This window comes from Pinus tabuliformis, chromosome 6 (genome assembly GCF_031772625.1).
Source record: "Pinus tabuliformis cultivar Carrire ecotype Pingquan chromosome 6, CPIR1, whole genome shotgun sequence".
NCBI lineage: Eukaryota > Viridiplantae > Streptophyta > Pinopsida > Pinales > Pinaceae > Pinus > Pinus tabuliformis.
The window spans coordinates 1,349,436,379-1,349,463,428 of record NC_142292.1 but is presented as its reverse complement, the minus strand read 5'-3'; the positions used below and the strand labels follow the sequence as shown (position 1 = coordinate 1,349,463,428).

Genomic DNA, 27,050 nt, shown 5'->3' with positions numbered 1-27,050 from the left:
CAAAACCATTCATGAATGACAACATTAGAACTGAAATCATTAGTTATTTCATAAATCTGACAATTGAAATCATGATGCACCATGCTTTATACATAAAAGAATAATTGTTAATACAAAATTGAGTGTCTCATCAATGATCACTCTATTGATATGATGATGTATGGTAGGTCTAACCACATGTCAAAAAATGGCTCTATATGCTCATCAATTGAATATTTTAACTCTACATCTTAATCAACTTGTCATCTTCCTGGACATTAGGCTTAAAATCTAAAAATTCCCATCTAGTTATAGTGGTAAATGAATATTGTACATTGTTTGAGAACATGCTATAGCCTATGTATCATATTGTTCTAGGATGTAATGACCCACCTACAATTACAAATAGAATGTGAATATTAACATACATACAGGCCACCCATATGATAGCTACATATGCATGACCTGCATGTAGTGCAATAGTATACACACCGGCTAATGTTGGACTCTTATCTATGCTTAAGTTAATAAATCAATTATCGAAGTAAATTTCTAACTCACCATAATATATATATATATATAGTGAATGGGGCCTTTTTGTTGAGAAATCTAGGACATTCAAAGTTAACAATTTCTCTGCTTGATAATTGCTTGTGATGCACTTTTATTTCTTTATCTTATAGTCTTTTGCTTCGTTAGCTTATTAATGTGTTCTTTCATCAAGAAAATTACCAAAATGCATAATCAAAAGACAAGTGACACAGTTTGTAGGCTTCTCCAACCAGGGCCAAAACCTCTCACCCTTTGAGAGGTGTTGACCACTACTGGTCAACTGCCCATGCAGTACACCTCCTTTCTGTTGGCAGAGAGGGGTAGCTCCTGAGCGACATGTCCGTGCCAGCCTACAGTCATCGACAGCTTGATCATTTTTGTTGTAAACCCAGTCTGCATGTATAAGTTGTAAATAATCTAAGCAGATCAGAGTCATGTATGTAAAGTTGCCTAGGTGGACCTAACTTTCTAATGATGATCTGCGTCCCGGGAGGTTTTTCGTCTCACCGATCTACGATCGGCAGAGTTTTCCTTCAAACCTGACCCCAAAGCCGGGATGGATTTCGTCATCAGAACTTTAGGAGAGTCTTATATGTTAATCTGCTAGATTATAGTTGTGTCGCAGAACTGGGTGTTCTATGAGGGTCTGTGTTAAGTGGGTTCATCCCTTTGAGATGTAAATTGTAAAAATCATGATGAAATGTGTCTTGAGGGTTGAAAATGTTGTAAATCCCCTCATGAGTCCTAGGTCCTAGGTCCTAGGTGATGTTTCCAACGGCTTAGTTTGATGATCCATCTTAAAATGAATTAAAAATTTAAAAAAATGAATAAAAATAATAAAATTAAAAAATAAATAAAAATTAAAAAAATTAAAAATAATAAAAAATTAAAAAACATAAAGCAAAAACCCTAAGCAATAAAATAATAATATTTTTGTGAATGCATGCAAAATATCTTTTTAAATAAAATCGACGGATGAGATTAAGAGATGGCTTAACCCTCATCGACGGTCGAGATCGCTTCAACATGGATCACCCAAAACTAGCCGTTGGGATCATTTCCTTTATATAGGGTCTTAGGGGGTCATTTTAGTTTTAGCTGATCTGTGAGTCTGTACTGAAAAAGCTCTCTTGTAAATCTGATTTTCTGGTTAATAAAGAAGACTTTGGGGTCCAAATCGTGTTGGTGTTACTCTCTGGAATTGCTGTGAGATCTTTAATTTTCTGCATATTTTAGTTTTCAGCCATTAATCATAGCTTGTTTTTAGAGTAGTTTGAGCACAGGTATCTTGTTCACCTGCTAGGGTTTGAGGGCTGCTAGGGTTTCTGAAATAATGGCAGGTATCTCCATTATTTTTTGAGATCTAGCAGCACTCTTTCTCTCTGTGCTGATGGTTGCTTGAGATATGCAGGGAAACTTTTTAGTGAAGGATATTTGTGGGCGTTTGGGGAAGTTCTGGGCTGAACCAGCCGACTCCCACTGGCTTTTCTGTGCAGAGCCCAGCTGATTGTTCCCTGGGTTAATCATTCAAAGTTTTCTTTTCTGTTTTACATTGAGAGATTTTCTTTCTGTTCATAGTGAAGTTCAAAATTTCTGACATTTCGAAAATATTGCTGCAATTATTGTTAAATTTGGCTGTTCTAGAGTTGTAAATTTTTGTGATTCTAGGTTACTTTTGAAGGGTTTTACTTTGAAGTTTTGCATATCCCTGCCAGGCTCTTGTTTTATGTTTTCCAGGGTTTCAAAGGCTCATGTTGCTGCTACAACCAAGAAAACTGTTCATCTGATATCAGACGTCTCAATCCCAGTGACAAAGGGAAGATTTAAATTTCAAATTTATAAGGGTCATCATAGTTTTGGGATACGCCTGGGGTTTCACTGGCAAATAAAACCCTGAATTGCATCTACTTAAGAGATCACACCATACTGCCGCCATCAATTTGATTATGCAAGCCAGTCAATCTCACCATACAGAAAAATTTAATTTGGGATAGCAAGCGATTGTCTCAAGACTAAATTTCAAGCATTCAGTTGATTATCACTTGGTCGCTGAAAGCTGCGTCCCTAAATCAATAACGTAAGGCTCTTAAGCAAATGTTCATCCATCATCGAGCGGCTTGAGAGACTTCAGGAGTGGAAACTATTCAAGTAAAGCGTGTTGATAAAAAGGGTTTTTCGTGAAACGTTGTTCCTGTCCGCCCACAACAAGAATGCGTTCTTTTCTTACGCGGACGTTCTGAATCGATGCTTCGGTCAGGCAAAACGAAATCAGTTTCTGCAAAGTTTTTCAAGTTTGATCTCAGCACAAAGGCTCAAGTTAGTCTTCACGCCAGTTTATTCCACATCACACCAGGTATGCGTATCTATCTTATATGAAATCGTATTTCAGTTGAGAGCCAGCGTAAGTCTATCAGTGGCATTTGCGTCCTCGAATTTCCCTATAGACGTAGTTTTCCCCAGCGTTTCCCTTTGCCCGGCGTATGACTGTGCCTGCCTAGCGTGTTAACCTTTTCGGTTTTGAGCTTTCTCTGCCCGGATCGAGCCGCTGTTTGGCTGTTCGTCATTCCCTTTGTTATTGCGTGTTTTCTTTCATCCATTTGGCTTTCTCATCTGCATCTGCACGCTGAACCGTGGTCGGGCCTGCCCTTTTATTCCGCTGTCTTCTCCTTTCGCTGCCTGTGCCCTACTTACCCCGCCGTCGAAAGCTGAAACCCGCAGTATTTTCATTTCTCATTTGGTGAATGTATCTTTTGGTTAGCGTAAGTTTGATGTCCTTTTTTTTATGAAGCATAAAGCCCAAAAGGATTAGTAACGTAGTTTTTTTTTTTTATTTATTTAAAATAGATTTTAACATCTAGTCCTTAGATTTGTTTTGAATTATGTAGATTCTAAATTTTGTTTTGTATTTTAATTAATGTTTAGTTTAGCTTTAATTAGATTTTAATTTTGTTTTATTTTTTGATTTTTGAATAAAAAATAAAAAATGAAAAAAAATATATTCTTTTTAGTTTTATTTTTAATGATTAGAATTTTAACCTTTTAGGATTTTTAATTTTTATAATATTGAGAAAATAAAAAAAAAAAAAAAAAGGAAAAAAGGGTTGAAAAAGATTTAAAAATTTTTTGAAAAAATATTAAAATTTTGTGGAAAATCATTTTGCCAGTTTCAGTTGCTTTCGCGATATATCTTTCATGTTGAGATCTGAAATTTTCAAGTCGAAACACGAAATCCAATTTCTGGTTAATAATTCATGATGCTCATGGTGGTTTAAGGCATTTATCTCTTCAAAGCTTTCAGTTGCCGGATATCGTTTTGGTCGCATGATTTAGCTGATGATAGATGGTTGCTGTTCATGGTCCATGTTTCTTTATCATTTAAAAAGTAATCATTTAAACATTGACTCCACAAGGCACTGGTCTATTAAATCTCTAAATCCATCTAGTGCTTATCATATCGTGTATCGTGTCTCCCACCCAACTGTTTGGCAGTTGGTCTTCACTATCTCGCAGGGTCTACCCCCCTTAGCCGCGGGAGACAGGCTTAAACGGAGGGATCGCGGATCAGAGTGACAGCCCCCGGTCTGAGCGTTGTCGTGCCAATTCGCGCGACAACATTTTTGGCGCCGTTGCCGGGGACACTTTGTTCTCGGTATTTCAAACGACAATCATTCATCTTCTCATCTTTCTCATCTCTCAGTTCAGCTGGCAGATTCAATATTTTGGCATCTTTTCATCATATATCAGCAGCGCCTCTTGGGTTTGTTTCTTGTTTGGGTGGCGACTCCATTTTCTTATTTTTCCCAGACAAGAAGCCTGCCGCATATCTGTTTGTCGATTACTTCTTGGATCTTAGAATCAGATTTATTGTTCAAGTGGCGACTCCACTTCTCTCATCTCTTAATTTTCTTGAGCAGAAATCTCTTTCTGTCATCCATTTGATCCCCTGTGGTTCATCATGGATTATTCATGTAAACCATGTCATTTTAGTGATAATCTCCATGATCTTCCGAAAGAGGCCATTTCTAAATTATTTAAGTTCTCGGGTGATAATCCGGTCACTGTTAAACATCATTTAAACATGTTTACTTGTGTAATGATCTTATATTGTAGATTTCCTCAATATAATCATGAAGATTTCAAGATGCGTCTATTTGTCCATTCTTTAGAGGGTGATGCCTTGAATTGGTTTAATAATTTTCCTAATGATTTTTTCACTTCTTTACAAGACATTCTCGATGCTTTTAAAGATAGATATGATAGTCCAAACAGCTTGCCTTCTACCTCTAAAATTGTGCAAAAAGAAGAAAGTAATCATATTAAAGGTCAAGCTGTTGAAGAAAGAGTTCAAGATCAGAATATGTCGTCCACCGGAAATATTGTAGATCAAGTTCATGATAGTGAAAAATCAGGGACAAATAATAGTGAAAGGGAAGAACAAAAGCAAATTATACAAGATCTAATGATGCTGGTAAGAAACATGGAAAGCAATCAAACTAGTCTTATCAATGATGTTAAAACTTTAGGCACCCACCTGGAAAAACGTAATAGGGAGTTGGAGGTCACTCAAAATCAGCATGCTAAGGAAATTGAGGCCATGAAAATTAAATATGAAACAGAAATTAGAAGCATGCAAAGCAAGATGTCAGTCTTAGAAGAAAATATGGTGACCATGAAAGCTGATCATGATAGGGAAATTGACTCTATGACATTCAATCATAACAATCAGATGGCTGACATGCAAGCGAATCATAAAGAAGAAATAAATTTCATGCAACATTGCTTGATGGACATAGAGGAAAAGAATGATAAGGTAATAAAACACATGCAAGAAAACCATGCCATGCAAATCAGCGTTATAAGGGATGAATGCTCTAGTCAGATGGATGCCATTAGAATACAAGTTCAAAAGATTCAACAATGGTCAAATGATAAGAGAAACCAGGAGCCTTCTCATTTGCCGCAACAAGTTCCATCTTACTATGAGGAGGTCATTAGGTGGATAATTGAAGGTGATCCGGATAAGCTTAAAAACGATAAAAATCAGATGCAAGACACAAAAAGACTTAGCATGCATATCTTACACACTTCATCTGATAGTTTCGAAACAGAAAGTTTCAGGTCATCAGTAATTCATCCTGCCAGAAAGAAGAAGCGCAAGAGGAAGAAGATTAGACAAAGATTTGATGCATCAGACGGCCGTGAGCAGCTTGATTTTCGGATAGGAAGGAGTCCTACCATATGCAAAATTGGACATGGCACATCCGACAAGCAGCCGACAGATTTGCCTGAAAGCAGGCAAATGCTCAGTATGCACTATATTGAACACATCTGATGCCGTGAGGCATTTTTTGTATTGTATTTCTAACTCTACTCCTTGTCTTTTCAGCATTTCATTTCTGTTTTTAGGATTAGATTTACTTTTCATGTTATTAGATAGTCAATAAATGAAGAGTTTTTATCTTTCCTCTGCTTAATGTATATGATGATTTTGGAATGGACGCTACTTATTTTTATCTGTGTGTTGTATGGATGCAGATTCTGGATTCTCACATTCCTGCAAGCAGCAACGTGTCCCCAAGTAGAGCCAGATGTTGACCACTACTGGTCAACTGCCCATGCAGTACACCTCCTTTCTGTTGGCAGAGAGGGGTAGCTCCTGAGCGACATGTCCGTGCCAGCCTACAGTCATCGACAGCTTGATCATTTTTGTTGTAAACCCAGTCTGCATGTATAAGTTGTAAATAATCTAAGCAGATCAGAGTCATGTATGTAAAGTTGCCTAGGTGGACCTAACTTTCTAATGATGATCTGCGTCCCGGGAGGTTTTTCGTCTCACCGATCTACGATCGGCAGAGTTTTCCTTCAAACCTGACCCCAAAGCCGGGATGGATTTCGTCATCAGAACTTTAGGAGAGTCTTATATGTTAATCTGCTAGATTATAGTTGTGTCGCAGAACTGGGTGTTCTATGAGGGTCTGTGTTAAGTGGGTTCATCCCTTTGAGATGTAAATTGTAAAAATCATGATGAAATGTGTCTTGAGGGTTGAAAATGTTGTAAATCCCCTCATGAGTCCTAGGTCCTAGGTCCTAGGTGATGTTTCCAACGGCTTAGTTTGATGATCCATCTTAAAATGAATTAAAAATTTAAAAAAATGAATAAAAATAATAAAATTAAAAAATAAATAAAAATTAAAAAAATTAAAAATAATAAAAAATTAAAAAACATAAAGCAAAAACCCTAAGCAATAAAATAATAATATTTTTGTGAATGCATGCAAAATATCTTTTTAAATAAAATCGACGGATGAGATTAAGAGATGGCTTAACCCTCATCGACGGTCGAGATCGCTTCAACATGGATCACCCAAAACTAGCCGTTGGGATCATTTCCTTTATATAGGGTCTTAGGGGGTCATTTTAGTTTTAGCTGATCTGTGAGTCTGTACTGAAAAAGCTCTCTTGTAAATCTGATTTTCTGGTTAATAAAGAAGACTTTGGGGTCCAAATCGTGTTGGTGTTACTCTCTGGAATTGCTGTGAGATCTTTAATTTTCTACATATTTCAGTTTTCAGCCATTAATCATAGCTTGTTTTTAGAGTAGTTTGAGCACAGGTAGCTTGTTCACCTGCTAGGGTTTGAGGGCTGCTAGGGTTTCTGAAATAATGGTAGGTATCTCCATTATTTTCTGAGATCTAGCAGCACTCTTTCTCTCTGTGCTGATGGTTGCTTGAGATATGCAGGGAAACTTTTTAGTGAAGGATATTTGTGGGCGTTTGTGGAAGTTCTGGGCTGAACCAGCCGACTCCCACTGGCTTTTCTGTGCAGAGCCCAGCTGATTGTTCCCTGGGTTAATCATTCAAAGTTTTCTTTTCTGTTTTACATTGAGAGATTTTCTTTCTGTTCATCATGAAGTTCAAAATTTCTGATATTTCGAAAATATTGTTGCAATTATTGTTAAATTTGGTTGTTCTAGAGCTGTAAATTTTTGTGATTCTAGGTTACTTTTGAAGGGTTTTACTTTGAAGTTTCGCATATCCCTGCCAGGCTCTTGTTTTCTGTTTTCCAGGGTTTCAAAGGCTCATGCTGCTGCTACAACCAAGAAAATTGTTCATCTGATATCAGACGTCTCAATCCCAGTGACAAAGGGAAGATTTAAATTTCAAATTTATAAGGGTCATCATAGTTTTGGGATACGCCTGGGGTTTCACTGGCAAACAAAACCCTGAATTGCATCTGCTTAAGAGATCACACCATACTGCCGCCATCAATTTGATTATGCAAGCCAGTCAATCTCACCATACAGAAAAATTTAATTTGGGATAGCAAGCGATTGTCTCAAGACTAAATTTCAAGCATTCAGTTGATTATCACTTGGTCGCTGAAAGCTGCGTCCCTAAATCAATAACGTAAGGCTCTTAAGCAAATGTTCATCCATCATCGAGCGGCTTGAGAGACTTCAGGAGTGGAAACTATTCAAGTAAAGCGTGTTGATAAAAAGGGTTTTTCGTGAAACGCTGTTCCTGTCCGCCCACAACAAGAATGCGTTCTTTTCTTACGCGGACGTTCTGAATCGATGCTTCGGTCAGGCAAAACGAAATCAGTTTCTGCAAAGTTTTTCAAGTTTGATCTCAGCACAAAGGCTCAGGTTAGTCTTCACGCCAGTTTATTCCACATCACACCAGGTATGCGTATCTATCTTATATGAAATCGTATTTCAGTTGAGAGCCAGCGTAAATCTATCAATGGCATTTGCGTCCTCGAATTTCCCTATAGACGTAGTTTTCCCCAGCGTTTCCCTTTGCCCGGCGTATGACTGTGTCTGCCTAGCGTGTTAACCTTTTCGGTTTTGAGCTTTCTCTGCCCGGATCGAGCCGCCGTTTGGCTGTTCGTCATTCCCTTTGTTATTGCGTGTTTTCTTTCATCCATTTGGCTTTCTCATCTGCATCTGCACGCTGAACCGTGGTCGGGCCTGCCCTTTTATTCCGCTGTCTTCTCCTTTCGCTACCTGTGCCCTACTTACCCCGCCGTCGAAAGCTGAAACCCGCAGTATTTTCATTTCTCATTTGGTGAATGTATCTTTTGGTTAGCGTAAGTTTGATGTCTTTTTTTTTATGAAGCATAAAGCCCAAAAGGGATTAGTAACGTAGTTTTTTTTTTTTTTTATTTAAAATAGATTTTAACATCTAGTCCTTAGATTTGTTTTGAATTATGTAGATTCTAAATTTTGTTTTGTATTTTAATTAATGTTTAGTTTAGCTTTAATTAGATTTTAATTTTGTTTTATTTTTTTATTTTTGAATAAAAAATGAAAAAAAATATATTCTTTTTAGTTTTATTTTTAATGATTAGAATTTAGTTTTAGAATTTTAACCTTTTAGGATTTTTAATTTTTATAATATTGAGAAAATTAAAAAAAAAAAAAAAAAAAAAAAAAAAAAAAAAGGAAAAAAGGGTTGAAAAAGATTTAAAAAATTTTTGAAAAAATATTAAAATTTTGTGGAAAATCATTTTGCCAGTTTCAGTTGCTTTCGCGATATATCTTTCATGCTGAGATCTGAAATTTTCAAGTCGAAACACGAAATCCAATGTCTGGTTAATAATTCATGATGCTCATGGTGGTTTAAGGCATTTATCTCTTCAAAGCTTTCAGTTGCCGGATATCGTTTTGGTCACATGATTTAGCTGATGATAGATGGTTGCTGTTCATGGTCCATGTTTCTTTATCATTTAAAAAGTAATCTTTTAAACATTGGCTCCACAAGGCACTGGTCTATTAAATCTCTAAATCCATCTAGTGCTTATCATATCGTGTATCGTGTCTCCCACCCAACTGTTTGGCAGTTGGTCTTCACTATCTCGCAGGGTCTACCCCCCTTAGCCGCGGGAGACAGGCTTAAACGGAGGGATCGGGGATCAGTGTGACAGCCCCCGGTCTGAGCGTTGTCGTGCCAATTCGCGCGACAACAAGAGGAAAACCCAATCAAAATTCTCCTTCTAGATCTTCAATTGATAAGTACCAAGACCATGACACAAACCCTTGACTCTAGTATCCTCCCAAGAACCTTGTCACCAACCTTGATGCTCTGCCTCTTCCTCCCTTCGCCTTTCTTCTTGACCTTGAACTGCTCTCCTCGACTTCTTCTGGAGAAACTCGGTCTCTCTCCTTCTTACTGCTTCTTCTCGTATTCCCCTAGAGAATCTCGGTCTCTAGGTCTTTACTTCAACCTTCCCAGAAGAGTCCTTTCTTGTTGCCCCAGAAGAAACTTCGCTACCCTAACTTCGCACTGCCCAGAAGACACTTCGCTGCCCCAGAATAAAGTCACTTTTACTGGCCTAGAAGAAACCCTAACTTTGCATTACCCAGAAGAATCCTTTCTCTCCTTTCTTCGCACTTCTATTCTCTTCCTTCTTCATTCTACAGCCTTTTTTACCCTTTCTTCGCACTTCTTCAAGTCAAGTTGCTTGTCCGAATTGTGTATGTCTAAATGAGGTCGAGTTCCTCTATATATACACCTCTTCACGGGGTCTATAGGCCGACTTGACAGCTGGAGTTAGGTCGACTTGATCTAGCAGCTTCTTCATTGTTTGTAGGCTGACTTGAAGAGGTTTGGCGACAAGTTCTTGGAGGATAGACAAGATGACCTTTTACAAAGTGTAACATGACTTCATTTACATGACAATGACACTTACATTTTATGAATAGATGACAAATAAATCCTAAAGACTCTCAATGGGAGTCTTGACTCAAAAACAAAATCCCTTGCTCATGAAACCCATGAAGCAAGTCAATATAATAATTTTATTTTTCTTATTTACATCTCATTACATAAAATCATAATTATATGTCATTATGAAGACCGAACCTAGTTACACTTTTCAACACTCCCTCTTAACTAGGGAGGTATTCATAATGGTACTTGGACTTTCTCAATCTAAAGAATCTCTCATAAGAATAATTCAAATTTATAACTCATTTGTATAGCATCATACCAACCAGCATTTTTATATAGCAGGGCCTTGACTAACAACTCTATCTCTCCATAAGAGCAGAGCACAATGCTGGCGAGACCAATGATTTATAGACATACTCATCATTGTCTCTCTAGGAACATACCCCACTCGGGTTCACTTAGGATATGCTCCATAAGGACTATTCTTTTCTTGGACTCCCCAGTCCCAAAAGAATATCAGTCCTCCACGACTACTCTTTCATGGGATGCCCTATCTCATACCCTAAGAGAATCGGATGCCAAATGATTACACAATCCTCCATTCTGAAGATCAAAACAACATGTCTATCACTCCTTTTTATACCAGGAGGTTTTATTCCATTAAAGGAATGTACTCATTCCTATCACAGAGGAATGTACCTAAGCTTCCAGCTTAGGAATTTCCAAGTTTCTTCCAAGTACGAAACTTCTTCTTAGGCTCCCTCTTAGCAAGGGACCTATCGCAGTTCTTCATGTGAAGATCCTAAACAATAAGCGGCATGAAGAGCTCCTTCCTTTGATGTCATAAATTTCTTCTTTGCTAAGGAGTCTTCATCCTTTGGGAACTCTATATATAGGGCATAGATCATACATCACTTTTATTCATGAGTCAGTCATGTCCTCAACTCATCAAAAAGTGATCCATCAAATTCTCCATCTGGATTTTGCTTCATGTCATTTTGCTTTCATGGCATATTTTGGAAGGACATTACATCCTTCTATATGATACGCTTGGAAGTCATTTATAGATATTCTCTTTGATAGTCCTACATAAGCCCAACCAGATGTTAGTTCAAACATAGTCAATTATTTCAAATCAGAATTACCTTCGTGATGATATTTTACCATGACATCTTCCTCTGAGTATCAACATCCTGTATGCAGATTGACATATCTCCCATTGATATCCTTTGTAAAGGGTCTCTATCTTTCTCTGACTTCCATCAGTGTCTTCACATCCTTCCAGGATATCTTCTAGTCAAATCTTCTTGGACTTTGGACGTTGAATGCTTTTTACCTTCGTTGCATATTATCACAATCTCTTCCTATCTCACACACATTTCATTCCCAGGAGCTTCCAATCATAGTTCCTTGATTGTAGTCAACTTCCTCATGATTCATGTGAGAACATATTATGTTGATTTCATGTAGTGTGACTTATGCTTTGCTGCAATCTTTCGGAGGAGAAGATCCTTTCTACTTTTGATCATGTTTCTCAAGATGGAGATAGTGATCCATATTATCTGCAACCATATATCATAACTTTATAATATCCTATGTCAGCATACGTACCTCATCTTTCTTTCAGTCATCCAGACTTCTTCATTCGAAAGGACTTTATTCTTCAACCCTGATTTCCTGTCATGTCATCATACCATCATTCCTTGAATCCCACGAGTTGGAATTCTTGATGAAAACCTTTTGCTTCCTTTCTACATTGGTGAATCCTTTGATGAGAATTCTATCAGAGAAACTCAAGGATGTTTAACATCCTTACCTGGAAGATGTATTCTTCTATGATGATCTCAGTCGATGATGACTTCTACTTCTATAAGTATTAAAGAGGTTTCCTAAGAGCATCCTATCTTTTGTAATCATTAGGATCTATACCAGACATACTTTCTGCTTCCCATGTCTCAAGCTCTTACTTCTAATGCTTCTATACTATTTTCTAACCTGATGCATCCTATCTTATTTAAACTGCACCCTATCCATAATTTACAAGTGGAAAGTACCTTCTCGAGAAGAAGATCATCTCAGTCATAGTAGAGATCTTTTATTTCTTCATTCTTAGGCTTCTTTGACTCAGGTTCTTTCACTTCCTCGATAATGTGTGCTTCTTCTCTATTCCTCTTGTCCTTGCCACGGTTAGGACAATCTCTTCTATAGTGTCCAAGTTCATGACATCCATAGCATCTTATCTTATCCATGTTCTTCCTCTTCTTTGGAGGACCAAACTTTCCAAACTTTCCTTTTCTTCTTGTCATTGTAGCATATGCTTGATTCTGCTCACTTGGTCTGACATCAATCTTTGCCTTCAGTTTGGTTTCTTCGATCTTACAGAGTGACCATAGATCTTGAAATGGAGTAGTTTCTTTCTTCCCATATAAACTTGAAGTGAAGTTACCCCATTCTTCCAGTAGTGCATTTAGTACCACTGTGGTCATCTCTCTATCAGATATAACTTCTCCCAGTTCTTGTAGTTGATCTCGAATTTCGGATATCCTCATGAAGTATGAGGCTATTCCATTTTCCTTGGATATCTTTAGTTTGTAGAGTTCTTGCCTTAAGGAGATTACTTCTCCTACAGTGCTTACAGAAAATAAACTCTACCAATTTGTCATATATAGCTTTTGAAGTTTCCAATTTTGATACATATGGGATTAGAGAGTCTTTTATAGATTCTATAAGAATCCTTTGGGCTCTCACTTCTCCCTTCATGTATCTAGCATGAGCTTGAGTATCTTCTTTTGGAGGCTGGGTTATTGATCCCTTAATGTGATCCATGACCTCATTCTCAATAAGATTTAGGTCAATCCTTTTCTTCCATGCAAGGAAATTTATAGCCCCAACCAATTTATTGCTTTCCTTGCAAAAAGACATTTTGATATTATCATATATAGTCATAGACTTACTTGTCAGATTGTTGCTTGCTTCCTCTTTTATCTTGATGTTGATAGAGGACCTTCTTCTTGAGTGATTGATGAGAGAGAGCTTGATTCATGATCCTTTGATGATGTGATGATATTTGAAGTGCTTCTAGGGTTTTGTATTTTCTTCTTGCTTCCTTCGATCTAGGGTTTCTTTGATGTAGATCTTGAACTCGTTGATAGCCTTCAACTTTGCTTTGATGCTTTCTTTGAAGATCGATTCTTGCGTGTCAACATGCTTTGCTGCCCCTTTTTGTCTTCAGCATATAAGCTTTGATACCATGTTGAGGAATCTAGGGCATTCAAAGTTAACAATTTCTCTACTTGATAATTGCTTGTGATGCACTTTTATTTCTTTATCATATAGTCTTTTTCTTCGTTAGCTTATTAATGTGTTCTTTCATCAAGACAATTACCAAAATGCATAATCAAAAGACAAGTGACACAATTTGTAGGCTTCTCTAGCCAAGGACAAACCCTCTCACCTTTTGAGAGGAAAATCTGATCAAAATTCTTCTTCTAGATCTTCAATTGATAAGTACCAAGACCATGACACAGACCCTTGACTCTAGTATCCTCCCAAAAACCTTGTCACCAACCTTGATGCTCTGCCTCTTCCTCCCTTCGCCTTTCTTCATCTTGAACTGCTCTCCACGGCTTCTTCTAGAGAAACTTGGTTTCTCTCCTTCTTACTGCTTCTTCTCGTCTTCCCCTAGAGAATCTCGGTCTCTACATCTTTACTTCGACCTTCCCAGAACAGTCCTTTCTTGCTGCCCCAGAAGAAACTTCGTCGCCCTAACTTCACACTACCCAGAAGATACTTCGTTGCCCCAGAAGAAAGTCACTTTTATTGGCCCAAAAGAAACCCTAACTTTGCATTACCCAGAAGAATCATTTCTCTCCTTTCTTTGCACTTCTATTCTCTTCCTTCTTCGTTCTACCGCCTTTTTCACCCTTTCTTCGCACTTCTTCAAGTCGAGTTGCTTGTCCGAATTGTGTATGCCTAAATGAGGTAGAGTTCCTCTATATATACAGCTCTTCATTGGGTCTATAGGCTGACTTGACAGCTGAAGTTAGGCCGACTTGATCTAGCAACTTCTTCATTGTTTGTAGGCCGACTTGAAGAGGTTTGGTGACAAGTTCTTGGAGGATAGACAAGATGACCTTTTACAAAGTGTAACATGACTTCATTTACATGACAATGACTCTTACATTTTATGACTAGATGACAAATAAATCCTAAAGACTCTCAATGGCAGTCTTGACTCAAAAACAAAATCCCTTGCTCATGAAACCCATGAAGCAAGTCAATATAATAATTTTATTTTTCTTATTTACATCTCATTACATAAAATCATAATTACATGTCATTATGAAGACCGAACCTAGTTACATTTTTCAACACTTTTGATATATATGGAGAATGGAGAAAACAGAGAAGGAATTTACAACAGAGAGCCACAAACTGACCAAAGAATACTGAGCCTTGATTGTTCTTGATGCGTTTGGGCATAGGGGCCAGATTGTTGAAATTCTAAAGTATTCTGGAGCTGGGTACCGAGGTTGTGCCCAGTTTGGCAAGGAGGTTTTGGTATTTTGGTAACAAGAGCTAATTGGGAATCATCAAACAAGAAACTTCTTCAAATTAACTTCCAGGTATTCTTCTGCATTTTATCTTCAAATCCATTGTCTAGTTAATGATAAATTTAGGGTACAATTATGAATTATGGTTAAATTGTTAAAGCAAGTTTCATTGTCTGGTTAAAGTAAATGTTTGAGTAAACTATGAACTCTGGTATATCTTATATAAATTTAGGGCCCTATATAGGAGGACTCTTCACCTAGTGTTGGATGAGATTAATCCAATTAAATTATTGATGACAAAACCATAATTTGTACATTATATATTATTATTTATGTATTGTCTTAAAGCTTTCTTGTTAGGATTACCAAAAATTGAAATTTAACATTTTGATGTGCCAAACCTTTCCTAGTAGCTTTATCATGTGTTATACAACCTATAGGTATTTAATAACTTATACAACTATACAACCCATAGAATAGTAATAAGTGATCTAACTAAAAATCTAAATAGAATGTTTAAAAAAAACTAAAATCTCTAACGTTATTTGCTTGGGATTGGGTGTGTGAGAGCTAGTTGACACAGAATCCGTTTAGCATGGGATTTGTTCCCCTGTTTGAATGACCCATTTACGTGGCGGATCCTACGTGGATCTGCGTGTATCCATATTTTTATCCGTATCCAAAACGGGGATCCGTGAATCCAGCATCAAGACCTCATGGATCTAGTAACATAGCAAAAACATTTTCCATAATCAATATAGATAACGGAAAAGCTCAAAAATTTCAGAAAAAGCATTCTACACAAAAAAAGATTAATAAGAAAATGAAATGTGAGAAACAAAGAACCTTTGTGGCAAGAAATATTGTAACATCATTTTTGTTAAAATTGGCAACTGGGGCCAAATTCCACCTTAAGAAAGCTCATATGATGGAGATGATTATTGCATTGGATTCCTCTTTTCAATAGGTCCAATTTTGATATAAAGATCATCTCATTCTGACAAGCAGAAGTGGAATTTTGAATTTATTCTCTCTCATGCACAAATTGTCAAGGTCAGCCTCAGTGAAATAAAGCCCAAGAGATGTGTCTCCACACCCTCAACGAATTGTATAAATAGGAGAGACCTCTCTCCTCATTTGGACATCACTCATCACACACATCTCTCTCTCCTCTCTTGATTGGTTCGTACAGCTTAAGGACAGCCTCTCTCTTCTTCGCACAATTGGCAGGAAGCCGAATTTTTGGGACTGTTTGTTGGCCGAAAATTTCAGGGTTACAGGGCAGCATTGACCAGCGTTGACCCTTGCTGTTTCACCGAATTTCGACTGAGTTTTGAAGGCAGAATTACGATCTTTGGAGGCTGCATTTATTGGCACAGAAATCGAGGAGTTTGGGACAATTTGACCAGGGTTGACTTCAGCATTGAATTAAGATTTGACTGCAAAAAATACAGCAGTGTTTCTCTCTCCTTTCGCTGGGTTTAACTGAACTGTTTTGGGCTGACTTTGACTCTCCTGGAAGGCCAAATTGGACTGCTGTTGACTGAGCTGCTTGGAGGACATTTTGATGTTGCTTTGACCAGTGTTGACTTTCTGGTTAGGGATGCAGTTCACTGTTGTTGACTACTGATTTTGACAGGACTGTTTTGGGCAAGTAAATTTGATATTTGTACTCTCTTTGCTGAACTATTGAATAATAATAAGAAGATTTGATCAAAGGGTTTTCTCCACATTGGCGCTTTTCCCTAGCATCCACCAAATCTTGTGTCCTCTTGTCTTGGCTTGTCTTCTGCACATGTTTTTATGTTCTATTTGCATTTACTATTAATGTGTTTAAGTTAATATGATTGCTACTAGAAATAATTGGAAATTGTTATTGGGTTGATAAGGAACATTGAAGTAAATTGTGCCAAAGCATAGAACATACCATTGTTCTCTAAAATTAACATGGTATCAGAGCTCAGGTGAAGACAAAGCCCAAGCAAGATTGAGGAAAAGCAATCACTAAGGGAAGTTGTTGGACAAGAACATGGAACTAGTTCCAATGACGACTACATCTTACTTCGAATCTGAGGACAATCTTAAGGACAAATCCGACTATCATACATGGAAGATGTCTCTAGATTTGAGATTGGAAGAAAATGATGCCATGGACTATAACAAAGGAAGAGTAGTGGAGTCTCTTTCAAATGCATCCGTAGCTGCACAAACAAAGTACAAGAAAGGTGAGGTTAAAGCTAGGAAAATTATAGTTGATTCTATTCACAAGCCTTTGGCTGCCTATATTTCTGATTTGGAAACATCTAATGAGATGTATGACAAGCTGGTTGGGATGTTCAAAGTAAATAATGCAAATCACGTTCTTTTTCTCAAGAACAAGTTGAAAGACATCAAGATGGATAGAGGAGAATCCATTTAATCCTACTTCATGAGAATTACCAAGATCAAGAATGATCTCCTATCTATTGCGGAAGTCATTGGTGATAGGGAGCTCATCTTATTGCACTTGGAGGCCTTAGAAGAGAATGGGATGTGTTCAACACTACCATCTTCAACAATGACAGGATTCCGGGATTTGATGAATTATTGGCTAGATGCACTCAAGAAGAAATAAGGATGATGGAAAGAGACAAGCTCTCCAATGGAAACAATCCTACTACCTTCTCCACTCATGCTAAGAGGAAGAACAATGTTGGTCCAAGAAGACAAGGTCAAGGGTTCAAGTTGGGATTCAAAGAAGGAAGAAAAGGAAGATGCTTCAATTGCAACAAGTTTGGACATTTTGCTAGAAAGTGTTTGCACAAGAATGATACTCCAAGAGATGATGACAACCATAATAACAACTACAAGGGCAATGGCAATCAAAGGAACAACAGGTTCAACAACAAAGGAAAGACGAATGCTCGATGTTGCTCGAAATGGAAATGGTCGTCCTCCCAAGAAGTTGAGAAACTCCAGGTATGAAGAAGTTAATGTTGGTGAAAAGCAAAAATAATTTTATCTTATTTTTGCCCTCACCACCGCCTCTCCTCCGGATACATTAGATCATTGGTTGATTGATAGTGGTGCCTCAAGGCACTTCACTGGGTACAAAGAGGCTCTCTCAAACTTGATTGAAAAGAAGACGAATATGGAGATTATACTTGGGGATAATGCCACTTATCCCGTGAAAGGAATTGGGACTGTTACTCTTCACTTAAATCAAGGTCAAACCCTTCATTTACAAGAAGTGTTGTATGTACCTGATCTGAAAAAGAACTTGGTCTCTATTTCTGCGATGGAAGATAAAGGTTTCAAGGTGACATTCATTGATGGGAAGGTTCGTGTTTGGCAAAGGAACCTGAGATGCGTTCACTCTTGGATTCAGGGTTGAAGGTCTCTATCAGGTTGGAGGAAGTCCGTTGGGAGCAATGATTTGTGATACTTCTCTTCAATCCGAATTATCGCACCGAAGATTTGCTAACCTTCATTATAAAGCCTTACCTGATGTAAGGAAGATGATCACAGATATACCCGAATTCAACTTAAATCACGAAGGTGTTTATCAGGGTTGTGAAGTTGGAAAACATACAAGGGTACCATTCCCCTCAAGTGAAACTCAAACTTCTGATATTCTTCAATTGGTTCATTTGGATCTATCAAGTATGTTTCCCTGACATCTTTGGGTGGATATTTGTACTATGCTAATTTTTGTGGATGACTTCTCTCGCAAAACATGGATCTATATCTTAAAGAAGAAGGACGAAGTGTTCAAATGGTTCCGCTCTTTCAAAGCCTTGGTCGAGAATCAAACAGGGAAGAATATCAAAATATTGACGACAGATAATAGGACAAAATATCACTCACGTGAATTCAATGACTATTTTACAGAAGCTGGCATTAAGAGGGAGACCACTACTGCATATACTCTTGAACAAAATGTTATTGCCAAAAGGAAGAATCAAACTATCATAGAAGTCACCCATGCCATGCTTCATGACCAAGGTCTGCCAAAGTTCTTATGGGGAGAAGCTACCAACACCAATGTGTATGTTAAAAATAGATGTCCACATCAAGCATTGGACTTCAAGACACCCGAAGAAGTTTTCACTAGTAAGAAACCTGATGTTTCTCATTTTAGAATTTTTGGTTGTCCCGTATATTTTCATGTGCCGAAAGAGAAAAGAAACGAACTAGATGCATCTGGGAAGAAAGGAATGTTTGTGGGCTACAGTGAAACTTTGAAGGCATATATAATCTATGTGCCTGGTCAAAGGGAAGTGGAGATAAGTCATGATGTCACTTTTGATGAAGATTTTTCGCTTAGGAAAGTCTAAGATCTTCTTATCCCTAGCAAGGACAATAATGATGATGATGCAAGAAAGCAGGATGAGCCTCCGACTGATGATCTGATGCCCAACGTTGAAGGTCTGATGGATCCCATTGATCCACCTCCTCGTGAGCCCACTACTTCAAGAAAAAGACATTTGTGGCTCAAAGATACTCGTGAAGATGCTGAGAAACATATTGCACCAAGGGTGACATTTCGTGAAAGCAAGAAGTCGAACAGGTACCAAAGTCACTTAGCTGCCATGAGTACCACTGTACAATCTGAGCCTGGTACATTCGAAGAAGCCATGAAGCACCAAGTTTGGAAGGATGCGATGAACGAGGAGTATGATTCGATCATGAAGAATGATGTCTGGGATGTGGTTCCTAGACCCAAGGACAAGTCAGTGGTCACTTCAAAATGGTTCCACAAAATCAAGCATAGAGCTGGTGGGAGTGTTGAAAAGTTCAAGGCCAAATTTGTTGCTCGAGGCTTCTCTCAAAAGGAAGGAGTAGACTATGATGAAATATTTGCACCGGTTGCCCAATATACCACCATTTATTCGATCACAACCCTTGTTGCCTCACAAGGATGGAGCAATACCAGATGGATGTCAAAACTGTCTTCTTGCATGCCTCACTTAAGGAGGAAGTCTATGTAGAACAACCTGAAGGATTCAAAGTTCAAGATCGTAAGACACATGTATGCAAGTTTGAGAAAGCCCTCTATGGGTTGAAGCAAGCCCCCAGGGCTTGATATGAGAGGATTGGTAGCTATCTTATGAAGCTAGGATTTATAGGGAGCGATGTTGACCCAAACCTGTACTTCAAGGTGGAAAAGGACAGGCATCTCATTCTAGTCCTTTATGTGGATGATCTCTTTCTAACAGGTGATGACCCTCTCATTCATCAATGCAAGAGGGAGTTGGCTTTCGAATTCGAAATGAAGGACCTAGGACTGATGCACTACTTCCTAGGACTGCAGGTCTGGCAAAATCCGGGTGAGGTTTTCCTTTCTCAAGGAAAATAAATTGTGAATCTACTTGAGAGATGTGGATGGTGGACTGCAAGTCTGTATCAACTCCGATGGAACTCAAGTTCAAGAAGCTATGTGGAAGTGTTGTTGGGCCTGGATTAGTGAACCCTTCCAAGTATCGTCAACTTGTGGGGACCTTGATGTTCTTGGCCAACTCCCGTCCTAACATATTCTTCATTGTGAACACGTTGAGTCAATTTATGGTCGAGCCTCATCACATTCATTGGATTGTTGCTAAGAATCTCTTGAGATATCTCTGGGCACAATCCACTATGGACTAAGATACACTATCGGGAACTTGAGGCTACATGGATATTCAGATGCTAACTGGGTTGGCAGTGTGATGGATTGTAAGAGCACGTCCGGGTGTTGCTTCTCTTTGGGGTCTGCTTCAATATCTTGGAAAAGCAGGAAGCAGAAATCAGTTGCTTTAAGCACTGCCAAGGCCGAATACATTACTGCGAATATGGCCTGTTATGAAGTTGTTTGGTTGAGGAATCTCTTCGGTGAGCTAATTGAGCACGTGCTGGATACCACCGTGATCTTCTGCAACAACCATAGTGGGATTCGCCTATCAAAGAATCTTGTGTTCCATGAGCACTCCAAGCACATTGATATCAAGTACCACTTCATCCGGGATATGGTACAATGGAGAGCAATAAGGCTCCAACACATTAGAACATATGAGCAGGTCACATACATTCTCACAAAGCCTTTGGGGAAGGTCAAATTCTTAACCTTCCGAGAGAGACATGGAGTCATGGAACGACCCTCCTATGAGGGTCTCGTATGAGTTGGACACTGAGCTTTTGGGAGCTCCTAGAGGCTTGGGGTACTTCTTGGAGCTATGAGCAACCATAGGGTGAGTGGTTCAACTTCCCCTAGTGGTGCGCTAGATACAGGGTGAGTGGTTCACCCCCGTGATACCCCATGATGGTTGACATGTGTGTAGGGTGAGTGGTTCACCTTCCCCTACCATTGCAAACACATGTACGTAGGGTGAGTGGTTCACTTTCCCCTACGATTGACATATGCACAGAATGAGTGGTTCACCTTCTCCTGCCGATGCCCCAGCACACATCCTACCCATGGAGTCTGGGACTCATGGGAAGTACCTCTCATCTGGCCAATGAGTTGGGAAAAGACGGTTAGGCACCATAGCACTACCAATGGACGCATCGTGTACTGTCGTACTCCCTATGACTAGGATGCATGGTGTTCAACAACTTGATCTAGTATCAAGAACTGACTTTTGTCAGTGGAGAGTGGTATGATCTTATGACTCACTCTCGATCACTTCTTCATTATTACTTCATGGTTGACTAGGATGCATGGCAGTCAACAACTTGATCTGGCATCAAGGACTGACTTCTGTCAGTGGAGAGTGGTATGATTGTATGACTCACTCTCGATCACTTCTTCATTATTATTTCATGGTTCAACATAGCAGAGCAGTGATCACAGAGATGGTCCATGATGGCATGATGATGATAGATGGATTGGCAGGTGGAATTCTCCCTACTTGAGAGGGAGCGTTAAAATTGGAAACTAGGGCCAAATTTTGTTGATTCGGAGTAGCATCGGATGTGCTCTAGCCACGAAATTTGGTGGATAGGTTGGGGCACATGAGATCTCTAATACCCAGAAAGGGTTTGGACAGAGTCTAAACAGATCAAAAGATATTAAAATAATTAATATTTTTAATGGAATCCCTAAGTCTAAACTTCGGGAAAATAAAATATTAATGTGTATTAATATGAATCTATGTTAGAGTGGTCTAAAAGACATGGATCAAGCCAGATCTAATCTTAGCCGTTGATTAGGGACTTAATCTCGGCCATTGAGATGTTAACAGGAAAAGTATAAGAGGAGGCTTGAGGGTCACTTAGAGAGCACACCAAATGATCAGTAATTCTATTCTCTAGAGTAGGGTTTGCTAAGAGAGATAGAATCAATGATCGGGAGAGTTGCTAAGGGGCATTGAGTACAGAGAAACAGAGAAGGCAGAGATTGTGCTAGGAGAGCAGCGCAGCAGCCAAGGAGGGTGACGCAGAGCCAGCAAGGGCTCACGTAAAGGCAGCCAAGTGTTGCGCTAGACGCAGAGGCCCCCAGAGCTTACGCAGGGCCCCCTGGGGCTGACGCAGGGCCAGCGTGAGACAGAGAGAGGCTGACGTAGTCCAGATTGGGCAGATGCTGGGGTTGCAGAAGCAGTTTTGTGCTGAGGAGCCACTCGAAGGATTTTCCGGGGTTTCAACCAAGAGATTCCTCTCAAACTGTGAGGTATAGCTACTAAGGAAATTCTTTGTTGGTTAGGCCAGTTTCGGCACCCAGATTGTACTCTGATATTGCTTAATAAAAAAACCCTCAGATAGCTACACCGGTTTTCCCGCATTGGATTTTTCCGGGGACATTGGTCCAAAATAATGGTGTCATGTGGTGTGTTTGTTCTTGTTTCTTTTAGTTGCTGATCTGTAATATGTTGAGCATGCACTGGTGTTTATTTTCAGTATTTACTTTGTAAATAACTTGTTAAAGAAAAAAATAACAAGTAGGTAGGAATAAATCAGAAAAAGTGCATGAAGGGTTTCTAGCTAAGGAAAATTAGAAACTTCAACAAATTTCACCTTAGGACAGCTCATATGATGGAGATGATTATTGCATTGGATTCCTCTTTTCGAGAGGTCCAATTTTGATATAAAGATCATCTCATTCTGACAAGCGGAAGTGGAATTTTGAATTTATTCTCTCTCATGCACAAATTGTCAAGGTCGGCCTCAGTCAAATAAAGCCCAAGAGATGTGTCTCCACACCCTCAATGAATTGTATAAGTAGGAGTGACCTCTCTTCTCATTTGGACATCACTCATCACACACCTCTCTCCTCTCATGATTGGTTAGTAGTAGTACAGCTTAAGGACAGCGTCTCTCTTCTTCGCAAGTGTGGCAGGAGGCTGAACTTTTGGGACTGTTTGCTGGCCGAAAATTTAGGGTTATAGAACAGCGTTGACCAGTGGTGACCCTTGTTGTTTGACGGAATTTTGACTGCGTTTTGAAGGCAGAATTTCGATCCTTTGAGGCCGCATTTATTGGCACAGAAATCAACGAGTTTGGAACAGTTTGACCAGGGTTGACTTCAGCATTGACTTCACATTTGACCGCAGAAATTACAGCAGTGCTTATCTCTCCTTTGACTGGGTTTGACCGAACTGTTTTGTGCTGACTTTGACTCTCCTAGAAGGCCGAATTGGACTGTTGTTGACCAAGCTGCTTGGAGGACATTTTTGAGCTGCTTTGACCAACATTGACTTTCTGGTTAGGGCTGCAGTTGACTGTTGATTTTGACAGGACTGTTTTGGGCAAGTAAATTTGATATTTGTACTCTCTCTCTCTGCTGAACTATTGAATAATAATAAGAAGATTTGATCAAAGGGTTTTCCCCACATTGGGGTTTTTCCCTGGCATCCGCCAAATCTTGTGTCCTCTTGTCTTGGCTTGTCTTCTGCACATGTTTTTATGTTCTATCTGCATTTACTATCAATGTGTTTAAGTTAATGTGATTGCTACTGGAAATAATTGGAAATTGTCATTGGGCTGATAAGGAACATTGAAGTAAATTGTGCTAAAGCATAGAACATACCATTGTTATCCCAAATTAACAATTTTCCATGCCAAGCTCACTCACAGAACTCACCTTAAGTATTTTTAGCTCATCCTCATTTTCCAGAAAGCGTCAAGTCATTTCAACCTCCCCTTGATGTTTTTGTTGTTTGATATTTTATTTGCATTCAATATTTTGGGACTTGTTACCCCTTATACTAGTTGGGGTAACTTTACATTCATGCACCATTAAAAGAAAGCAGTTGTATGCAAAAAAAAGGTTAATGTACCTCACAATAGATGACCCACCTTCATAGGATGAGTAGGTTAGAGAAATAAATGTACTGACAGGAAAATGAGAAAGAGGCATTTGATGCTAGCTATCTGTGGACCATGGTAGGGGTTGCTGGCTGGCAAGCTGCATGATAGGAGAAAAATTTTCTCCTAGGTTACCAACTTACCATGCATGTGGATGGGTAACAAGAAGTACAGTCTCTGTACTAGAATAGGAGCTTGCATCGATAACCAGATTGCTAACTAGTATACCTATTGAGTGTCATATGGGCAAGCAGGCCATAAGTTGACTCAACATGCATACATTCTCTCATCATTCAAAATTTACTAACAGATTGCTCTTCTAAATTCTAACGCACCAAAAATTCATCAAGAAACATAATTCCCACGCACCAGTGCTCTAAAGAAAACACCTTTTGTTGTGCTAATTCTACTAACCCCTAGAGGAGAGCCACAAAAAGAATATATTTCAGAATTTAACCATGATGGAAAATTTAATCATTTTCCATTCCTCAATAAAGTTGAAAATTACCTAGGACTAAACCAAAACTGACATAAACAGACGTGTCTAACCATGATAAACAGAAATTTCAAACCATCCATGTTTCCAATGTAAATCACCAAACTACTCTCTAATGATTTCTAAGACATCCAATGTAGTGTGGCACATGTTAGTGGCTAATTTCATTCTATAAGGTTGTTATTCAAGTGGAAACTTGTAGCTTGGGATGTCCATTGATTTTAAGGCTGTCTTGCTTGATTCTTTTCGTTCTAATCTTATGCTATGGTGCTTCCTTCAATACTCTATACTTGCAGATTATCTACTGGCTACATAATCTTAATGTTGATTGTGCATCTTGCATAAGGGACCGCATTTACTCTCATAACCTAAAAGATCTACTTGGATTAGTCATGGCACATTGTTGTTAGGTTGACTATGTCTTCTTCTACATGTTGTCAAGCCCTCTTTGTTTGTATTCTTTGACTCCATAACCCTTAGGCTGATACTATTCTTAGCAACCGACAATCATCCTTTTCTATAGAGTATATCATACATTTATTTAGTGAAGCCCCCCTTGCGCCTGAGAAGAGCTGGCCTAAAGTGAGAAGAAGCACTATTGTGGCCACAGTGGGAAGCCTTCCAGTTCCCCTCGGGTTGCGGTTGTGTTTTAGGGTTTTACCACTTGAAGTACAGATTTCGGAGCTAATATGTTGAATACTAACATATGGCTTCTATTCATTTTTATCATTAATCCATTATGAACTAAGCCAACAGCTTCATTATATAAAAGCGAAGCAAGAATTTATTTTCATACATCATTTAGAGTAACAAAAATTAAAGATATCTCCCAAGACTAATAAAACACAATAAAATATCAACCATATATCTCATACTTACTTTATCAACTGACATGTTTGTTTTGTCACCTAACTGAGTTCTCTTTCTACGAGCTTCCACTTCTTTATTGCTCAACATGTTTCCTGTGAGTGTCTTTGTTGCGGCATCGTCATGAGAACCCTGCAAAATGTTTTCTTAAAGTTCAAGCACAAAAGAAACTAGTTTTATATAACTTCAACCAATGCAAAAGTAAGCAATGAATGCATGCTTTGATATATGGCCATAAAATTAAAATCAACTAGACATACTTCAGAATTTGTGAGAACCAAATTTTATCAATTCTAACATCCAAGATATAATCTTTGCCATGCGTTAACTTCCAATCTAGTATGCTTTAAAAAATCTACAATGCCAGTTGGTTCAATCTCTAAACAGATGTCATCCATGAACCATTCTATGCATCTTTCAATACAATGCCAAAATCATAAAAGAAAAACATTTTCCAGAATCAACACAGATAACCAAAAAGCTCAAAATTTCAAGTAAGGCAATCTAAAGAGGAAAAAAGTTATAAGAAAATGAAATGTGACAAAAAGAAAACGTAACAACATTTTCCATACCAAGCTCACTCACAGAACTATCTTAAGTATTTTTGGCCAATCCCCATTTTCTAGAAAGCATCACAGTCATTTCAACCTCCCCTTGATGTTTTTGTTGTTTGATATTTTATTTGTATTCAGTATTTTGGGACATGTTACCCCTTATGCTAGAAGGGGTACCCTTTATATTCATGCACCATTGTAAGCCCAAGGTCACAAGTCAAATGCCATATAACTTAAATCACTTTGCCAATAACTTAAGACAAGAGAAATGATGCTTCAAAACTTCAAAATGAGTTCTTATGAATTTAGAGGATCCTAAAATGTCCCTTTTATTACTGATATGATTTATATCAGAGTTATAAAAGCACATATCAGACCTTATAATTTATAAACCATATGACAGCCCTCCAAAATCACATAGAACACCACAAATGCAATGACATCACTTGAGATTAAATGTATGATGATTATAGGCTTATGTTAATGTATTTTAGGGGTTATTTAGGATGTGTATTCAGAGATTTCACCACTGTTATGAGATGACTTCAGATCTGATCCAAAACAGTGAGGGAGGAGATAAGGTTAGAGGGCAAACCCTTGGCCTTAAGGCCTTGTAAGATGGCTAGATCAGATTTTTAGTGCACTTAGAGTCCTCCTAACACCTGCAACACCAATATTAGATCTACAAACCTCAAACCAAGTGATGTATCAGCCCTTTAATGAGGACGGCTAGTGCTTCTAGGGCTGGTTGATGGGCTAGAGAGGGCTTGAGCCCTTGAAAACTCCCTCAATGAGTGACAGAGCCTACAAAACCAATTGTTAGCTTCAAAAAATCAAGGATTCAATGGCAAAAAAATCTAGAAATCATTCTTGAAACCCTTGTCAACTTACCATGAGCCTGCAAAACAAAGATCAGTGTCAAAATAGGCTGCAAAAGCCCACAAGTAGGCCAATACAAGACTGAAACAAGGAGAAAATTTCCCAAATAGGGCTACAAGCCCTCTAATGCCTGCAGCCACCCACAAAGAAGCCCACAAGGGCTGCGGCTAGGAGTGAAAGCCCCTCTAGGGGCTGCGACTAGCAGGGATAGGCCTCCAAAGGGCTGCCGCTGCCAAAACAA

General features: G+C 38.6%; 1 protein-coding gene across 5 annotated transcripts in view; it reads right to left on the bottom strand.

Annotated features, from left to right (window-relative positions):
* Positions 1–27,050, bottom strand: part of LOC149263633 (uncharacterized) — a 313,839-nt gene that overhangs the window by 134,904 nt on the left and 151,885 nt on the right. For all 5 annotated transcript variants that reach the window (XR_016259290.1, XM_089426542.1, XM_089426545.1 and 2 more), the window contains exon 4: positions 25,389–25,508. Coding sequence is in view for 4 of the 5 variants with exons in the window: in XM_089426542.1 (XP_089282668.1) it covers positions 25,389–25,508 (120 nt within the window). In the remaining variant the exon portion in view is untranslated. The remainder of the gene's footprint in view (positions 1–25,388; positions 25,509–27,050) is intronic.